Source organism: Manacus vitellinus, unplaced genomic scaffold (genome assembly GCF_001715985.3).
Source record: "Manacus vitellinus isolate BGI_N305 unplaced genomic scaffold, ASM171598v3 scaffold_51_pilon, whole genome shotgun sequence".
NCBI classification, from domain to species: domain Eukaryota; kingdom Metazoa; phylum Chordata; class Aves; order Passeriformes; family Pipridae; genus Manacus; species Manacus vitellinus.
Window position 1 is genome coordinate 1,004,963 of NW_021940620.1, and position 8,295 is coordinate 1,013,257.

Sequence of the window (8,295 nt, forward strand, 5' to 3'; positions counted from 1 at the left end):
CCCAGCAGTTTAGCCTCCTGCTGAGCAATTTTTCGTTCCATATCCCTAATATCAGTCTGAAAGTATAAGGGAAAATACTATTACTATTGTACTAGTGTTCAACAATGTATTTTTTAATCTTTGGCACTAAGAATAAGCTCAGGCACCTTCAAATTTCCCCCCTCTTCTGGAGTAATGTCACATCATTAGCAGTTGGGTTGTGTCAGCCACAGGCTGCTAGAAACTGGAATTCCTAACTGTGGAGGAAATCAGGCAGTGTGGATGGATGGGCTTTTGGCATTCTCAGCCCCTCTCAGGACAGGTAAATGTACAGCTTGTCCCTGGGACAGTGGAACTGCTGGAGCCTCGGGAGCTGCTGCCATCTCCCACCTGGGAAATGCTCTCTGTCCTTTGCCTGGCCCCACATCCTCTGTCTCATTGTTCCAAGATGATTCTCAGGCAGGCAAAGATTTTGTGTTGGTATTAAGGTGTGAAGACTGTTCAAAACAGTCTTCTGTGCCAGAATAACAAAAAGTGTAGGATTCCTCTTTCCCTTTACCATATATTCAGAGGGCACAGAACCACGGGAATGGAAGCACATGTGAGGTGCTGAGAATACACTGAACTATAATGACTATAAGGACTGAGAAACACTTTGGTGTACTTGTGGTCCTGCCCATGTTCTGCATTATATCTTTTTTTCCAGTTACTAGCACAGAATTGAATCAGAACTCAAGGAACTCTGTGGTCCTTGAAAGAAAAAATCATTATGTAAAACATGAATTTTATTAGTACCAAGATCATCTGTGTTATACTGTCTTTAAAGTATTTTAAAATAAAGACCTTAAAGTTATGTCATATTACTGAATAACTACATATTTAAATCCTAGCAAGTGAATATAATTTTATATAATAAAAAAAATAACCAAAGCATACCTGGTACCTTTCCATCAGTGTTATATCCTGTAAACACACTTTGGCACCTCCCTCCTCAGACAAAGCTGTCTGCAGGAATGATTCCTGTTCTTCTATCTCACCCTTCAGGCCTGTTAAATCTCTGTTTGCATTCAGGATCTTGTTCCTCAGGTCTGGAATTTCCTTTTCTTCGAGTTCAACTACAGTTTGCCTTAAATAAGATATAAATCCCTAAAATTTCTTCTGTCAAAAACAGCAGCATAAATTGAAGACATTCAAGATCATAAAATCTGTGATATGATTTAATAGTGGAAGATTAAATTTAACCAAAATAGTAACCCCTTAACCTTGCCCACATTCAACTAAGCTTGTGTTACATATCCAGCTAAGGTAATAATCCCTCATTTTAGACAGGTGAGATGAAACAAAACAAGCAAAATCTCTTTTGGTTTTTAACTTAATTACAGCAAGTGCCCATGAGAAGGTATAATCCACTGTACAAGAGTGCCCTCTTGTGAAGGAAAGCTCTACCCTCATATATTCTCAAATGCTCTCAAAATATCTCAACAAAATAAATTAACTAGATAAATTAACAATGAGATGAATTAACTAGTCCTAAAATAAAGCCTCCTTGACAGTTTTAATAATCAGAAAACAAGCATTTGCAAGAAAACAGCTTGCAACAATCTGGTTTGCTTAGTACCTCACCTCAGTGGTTTAAGGCTCATCATTTCATCCCGTTTTTTCTCCTTCCTTTTAAGCTCAGTCTCTGTTGACTTCAGCTTGTCTGGGGCCAGGCGCAGCTTGGACTGCAGGTCACTGATGACATCCTGCAGTTCAGCCTCAGTCTGAAAAACTCGCTGGCACACTGGGCAACAAGACTGGCTCTCCTCTGTCAGCTGTGTAATGAACTGGGAATAGACTGCAGTGGCTCCAGCAAGCACAGCTGGCAGAAAAGCAAACAGAAGACTTATGCTGAATAAACAGTTCATAAGCAGAGCTAAATCAGTGCTTCAGGGAGAAAAAGCAGAGCTATGCGTGAATTTACCTCGCTGTTTGGAACTTTTTTCAATTTCATCTTGAAGTTTGTTCAGATCACTGTCAAAATCTTGACTTCCACAAACATCAAAAAGTTTTGCTTCATGCTGGGACAACTGTGCTTCCTTTTTTTTCAGCTCATTACTGGCGTAAGTTTTGTCATTTTCTACCAATGCCAGTCGCTTGCTGAAACATCAGTGAAGAAACTCTTATATTTCCCAAAAGATTTAAACTGTTTAAGCAAAACCAAAACCATGGGAAGTTAATCCAAAATTGGTATTCCAGCTGTTCACCACTTCTTCTTCAATGATTTTTCAGCCAATCTATAGCATTGACTATGCTATAGATCAAAGTGTTTCATTTTAAATCCCTTTAGTTTTCTATATGATGAGAAACTCATTTCTAACAAATAAAACCCTACAAAACTTTACAGAATAGGATTATCTACTGCTGCTTGTGAGATATTACTGAACCTCTCAAGGTTGTTATCACTCTTTGACACACTACAAACATTGTGATTTTAACAACTAGCACAAACTGTGTCAGCTCTACATTACAGGAACACTGCAGGATGCTTTCTCTGATTTTGCAGATACCTAAATAAACAATAACGAATTTAGGTTAAAACTATGTTGAGCACATTAAACTTTCCAACATTTAAAAACATAAATACTTATGGAGACATAAACAATTAAATTAATACCTACTTAAGGTTAGCAAGTGTATCCCTTGTCTGATTAATCTTTTTATTTTTACCATGAAGCCAGTCTTCAAGTTGTTTTTTATTTGGGAAGTATCCCAACAGGGACGTTAGTTCCTCAGAATGTCTTGATTTTACTTTTCTAATCTGCTCTTCTTTCTCTGCCTGGGGAAATGAAGCATTTTAAATTAAAGTTTTCATATCTTCAAGTTTATAACAGTCAATGCATTAATTAAGGTAATGGCTTCTATGAAGGCTTTACATCTGATTGGTGATAGACATCTGAAAAATACACAAATCTTGGAGTGACTGTATCAACTTTATGTCCCTCTCTTATGAGATAATGATTTAAAAATTACTTTGTCTTTCTTCAGCATCTCCATTTGGGTAATTGTGGTGGTGTGTAGATTCAACTGCTCCATCTCCTGATCCAACCTCCTGAGAGCTTTGTCCAGGCTTATTTTCTCACTTTGCAGAGTCTGTACCTCCCGTTCCAGCGTTTCTACACTGCTGTTCCTCTCAGCCTTCTCCAGGTCATGTTCCTACACAAAAAATAAATGGCCAGAAAACACAAATAATGACACAAATCAATGAAGTTCTAACTAAAGGAAAGAGAAGAAAGCTCTTCAGCTCATCAGCTGCTACAGGACAGGCACAAGATTTGTAAAGAATTCATGTAAAAGGCCCAAGGCTGTGATGCTGGCATGGGGCAAGGCAAGCCCCAGGCAGAGGCTGGATGCACTGTCCTGGAATGCAGTGCTGCCCCAAGCCACTCATGCTTTTGCCAGAAGCCATAACCACATGACATAGCTCCAGGAAGCTCTCTCATATTTAGTTTGATTTTCTCTATTTTAGCATTTACTGTATATTAAATTTGGAGTTACCCTAGTGAGGAGGTTAGAAAAAACACTGTCAAGCACTGAATTCATATACTGCTAACACACATAAAATATTTGGCTACAAAGGCATAACCAGCTGTTCAGCTGGAACATAAAATGCTTGTAACTTTACAATATTTCATCAGCTAAAACACTTATAACCAAATAGTCCATCTCACAGACAAGTTATCTTGACAACTGTAGGTAGTGTGGCACTTCAATTCAACGTTTCTGGCCCACTGATTTAAGGGTGACTAATCTCCTTGTGCTGTAAGTAATAGCTGTGGCTATTACTCTATTTACAACTCACCAAGCAGCAGCAGCATATTCTATGTGTGCACTGACCAAAACCAAAGTAGTGAACAGGCCCTGCCCCAAGGAATGCACTATCTAAAAAGACAAAGCACAGTGGGCATTAAAAGGCAAAACTGCAGCTGACAGAGTAAAGATCAAGGGGGGTTGAAGTTTTTTAGTTTTTATCAATTTTTTTAATGATACAGCCCAAAGTTTTTACTTCAAACTTCCATAATTTTTTCAGTTACACATTAACTTACCGTCTTGCCAATCTCCTCATCCAGCTCACTAATTCTGTCTGAAAACCCCTCCAACTGCTGCAATTCACATTTGACTTTCTTCAGCTCATCATGTTTCTTATTTTGAATGTCTGACTTCAGGTCAATGGTTCTTTCTAATCCAGTTTTCCTGTCTCTCATGTCGTCTATCTGTTTTTGTTTCATTGCTTCTTTTCGTGCAAAGTCTCTCTGAAAGAAGTCAGTGACAATATACTTATTATTTTTTTCACAGGAAAATATTTAAAATACTTTTCCCCACTAGTTTGCAAATAGTCACCACTGTAACACAAGACACTGAAATACTGAGAAAACTAGAACTTGCCCAAAGTTTTCTGCTGCAATGTTTTTGACAGGAAAATGCAGATGCATCATACCAGTAGTGTTCCGTAAGAGGAATTCCATTTTTAACATGACTTCAACGAAAAGCTGCTTATTTTTAAACCAGCTGCCCACTGGAATTCTTCCTCAGGCTTTTGAGCTTGTCAGTGATCCACCTGCATGAGGGCTGCTAGAAAAACCTATGTGACAAACTGCCTGTCCAACAGCCTTCATGACCACTCCTAGTTCCAAAACTAATGTCCATGGAAAGATTCAGGCAACCCACAAGCAAGGATTCCAGAAGAAAAATGGCTTCAGCTCCCCCCCCAACACTTCCTCCCAGCACCTTAAAGACACATCTGGACCAATAACACACTAAGTGGCAATACTGATGGCACTACTAAAATAACCAAGTTCTTACCATCAAATGATTTGCAGCTTCTGTGTCTCTCTCCTGTCTCTCCTTCACCAACCTGTGAAAACTGGTGATGTGCCTTTCACTGAAGGGTGCTCGCTCAAAACCATCCAGCTCCAGCTGTGCTGCCAAGGACTGAATCAAGGAATCCCTGGTCATGATGTGCTCCTGGTGACGATCTGCCTGCAGCTGCAGACGACCTCCACAGAGAGAGAGAGTGACAGGAACGTTCAAAACCCCAAGATACATTCAGGATTCAAAGTCAGTTGCAACTATTAAAGCTTTTGAAATGGAAGTATTTTTAAACAAAACAAAAAGCTACAGAGTAAAAACAAGCTGTAGCAAGAGACTGTTGTTTCAGGTAACTAAATTTTTATTAATGTAATAAATCAATAACTTAAAAGCAAGCCTCTTAAAACACTAAAAATATTGCTCTGATAAAAAACCAAACCCCAAACTTATTTTATATAAGCATATATTCTGTGCCTCAACTACTGCAGCTCTGCTGAAGTTCCCATAATCCATCAAAAAGAGAATACACAATGTATGAAAGAACACTACCTGACTCACCCCCATTCCCCACGTGAACAGAGGATGCTGGGCTTTCAGCTTTCATGTTTTTCTCAGTTCTAAGACAAGATGTACCACATGTTGCAATTAGAGCTCAGAACAAGTGCACATCAGAAACTCTGGGAGCAGAACACCCAGACCTGGCCCCCTGCAAGGTGCCCACACCCCACTGTGCAGCTGAGCCCAAACTGATGCACATTGTAGGAGTTGTGTCCAGTTCAGATCCCTTCAGTTATTATCAGTAGTTCCACTTCAGATCTGAGTTACATTAAAAAATAAAGACAAGGTTCTAGATGAAGTCTAAAATACCTCGTTCAACAAGCAGCTCTGATTTCTCACTGTTGAACCTCTGGCATTCTTTAGTGGCTCTGTCCAAGTCACGTTTATAGTCCAACAATCTCTTCTCCTTCTCCTTCACTATTCTCTGGTGGTTCTGGTACCTATCCCTTAGTTGTTCATCTGTTCCTTGGAAAACCTGTACACCAAATACAAAATACTTTATTCTGTATTAATTAAATTTATAAGTCAATTATTGATGCTTTTAAAATGTACAGTTTTTATAACAGAATTCAAGAAATAAAAGACAAACACCTCCCATGCAGAATTTCTATACTAACACATGTAAGGGGAAAATTTGCTACAAGCAAAAACTGGAAAACATATTTTTCTTAGGCTGATAAAACAAATCAATCTCAATTTTTGTCACACAGGAAACCTTTTCCATCTTCTGTTGCAAATCTTGATTATCTTTCTCCATTTGCTGCCTCCTGCTCTCAAGGGCCTTCACATCGTTGTCCAGCCTCATTACTTTTGTGAGATTCTGTTCAACTGCTGCCAGAGAACTCTGCAAAAGAAAGAATGCTGGAAGTAAAATATCTCACCAGCTTATGAATCCCATAATCAATTATTTTAAGTGTAAAACCCTCAGCATTATAAAATACTTGTAAAAAATAGGGAGGGCTAAGTTTTAGTTTAGTGTTCATTTTCGTTTCAGATACCAGCTAAATTTCAGAGGTTTAAAATCAAGCAACCAAAAACCCAATGCTGCTACAAGAATTCTATGTTCTTAAATCTCCAGTGACTGTTTACAGGTTAGAGCAGTATCTGTCAGGCGAGCTGAGGTGTGCTTAATTCTGCTTCAGGGCAAAGGATTAGACATAAAAGTGTAAGATTTTTGACTGTTTTGTATTAAAGTATTAACACAATCATCATGCAAGTTACCTTCAGAGGTTCAAGCTGGCTCTCAATTGTTTTTACATTCTCCTTAGAAGCAGCCAGTTGAGCCTCTCTGTTGCTAAGATGATCCTGGATTTCCTGGGCTTTCTCTTTATTTTGTTTTAGATATTTCAGTTCTGTCTGACACTCTTTTACCTTCAAGCTTTGTTTCAGCCGTACCTGACGCAGAGCTTCAAGCGCTTTAATATACCTTTAAAAAAAAGGACAAAAAATTTCAGATCTTTTGGCAATATAGCAATGCTGCTGTGTGAAACAATGCCTTAGACATTTTCATCAACACCTACGTTATTAGAGAAGACATCTTCTTACTTAGTTTTTATTTAATTACAGTAAAGAGAAAAACCTTGTTGCGGAAAAGATCTCATCGAATTTTTGTTTGAGGGCCTTTCCTTCACTTAACGGCCAGTTGGACTCTTCTTGGTGGCAGAAAATGACGTTGTTGAGCACGGATTTGGAAACCCCGAGGGCACTGATCATCTCCCGATCTATCTCTGCACACTTGGAACTCAGGCTGCCGATCTTCTCGCCGTTCCTGCCCGAGCACAGGGAAACAAAATCCCCAAAGAGGTTACCAGCAAGTTCTTTCAAAAGTAAACTGCATTTTTAACAGTATAATCTCGTTGTAATGCAATGATTCGAAAACTTAACAAGTAACAATTTTTAAGCCCATAATTACCATGTTTGACAGGTGTTTTTAACACTGTCAATATTTGTAGTCTGCCTGTTACACGTTTTAAAACTCAGTGGAACCACCAGAGGGAGCAAAAACGCTCTGAAGTAAAGGAAATACAACTAAACAGTGGAGATGGGAGTTAAACACAGGCCAAAAATGATCTGAAACTGAAAACGTTCTTATGGAAGTAAAGCCTACATACTCCACATAATGTTAATTTTAAACTGTATCGTACAATCAGAGAACCATGGAATGGTTTGGAAGGGACCTCAAAGCTCATCTTGTTCCAAACCTCTGCCGTGGTCAGGGATGCCACTATCCCAGGTTGCTCCAAGCCCATCCAACCTGGCCTTGGACACTTCCAGGGATGGGGCAGCCACAGCTTCTCTGGGCAACCTGTGCCAGGGCCTCCCCACTATCATTACTAAGACAATTTTCACATAAATTCAAGCTGACAGATTTCTTAACATAGAGGCTGTCAAATGTAGGATTTTTCAATCACCTACCAGATAAATTGGTGAAACTCCACACCTTTAATCTAAAAGCTCTGGTAGCTTTTAGGAATAGGTTATGGAGTTTTCTCTAATCTTATGCATAAAGATATCCCAAAACCAAACAGATCTTCATGCCAAAGCAAGAAAAAAACACTTGACAACTTACTTTGTCCTAGTAATGACAGATTCCAGCGTTCTAAATTCCGGGGTCTTGCCCTTCTGGGTGCAGATCATGGAGCGCTGGACGGCCACGACATCTCCGTTCACATCCCGGAACCGCAGCCGGATCTGAGCCCTCACATCTGTTTCATTGGCAACCTCAGGAGAAGCAAAAAGAAAACCCAGTTACGGAAAATTCTCCTCAAGCTCCAAATGAATATGTGCCTCCTCAGCTGGGGGGAATGTTCTCTTCTCCCCCAGCTCTCTGCTCTTCCTGAAACAATACAGTCGGCCCAAGTCTGCCAACACCCTGAGCATCCCTGTTTCACTCACAACCCCGAGTGCAGG

General features: G+C 39.5%; 1 protein-coding gene across 1 annotated transcript in view; it reads right to left on the bottom strand.

Annotated features, from left to right (window-relative positions):
- RAD50 (RAD50 double strand break repair protein) overlaps positions 1 to 8,295 on the bottom strand; it is an 18,466-nt gene that overhangs the window by 9,483 nt on the left and 688 nt on the right. The window contains 13 exon segments of the mRNA XM_029962971.1: positions 7 to 56; positions 916 to 1,105; positions 1,603 to 1,840; positions 1,943 to 2,118; positions 2,640 to 2,797; positions 2,992 to 3,174; positions 4,065 to 4,271; positions 4,822 to 5,015; positions 5,695 to 5,860; positions 6,101 to 6,229; positions 6,607 to 6,811; positions 6,965 to 7,153; positions 7,955 to 8,194. Of these exon segments, the coding sequence (XP_029818831.1) occupies positions 7 to 56; positions 916 to 1,105; positions 1,603 to 1,840; positions 1,943 to 2,118; positions 2,640 to 2,797; positions 2,992 to 3,174; positions 4,065 to 4,271; positions 4,822 to 5,015; positions 5,695 to 5,860; positions 6,101 to 6,229; positions 6,607 to 6,811; positions 6,965 to 7,153; positions 7,955 to 8,194 (2,325 nt within the window).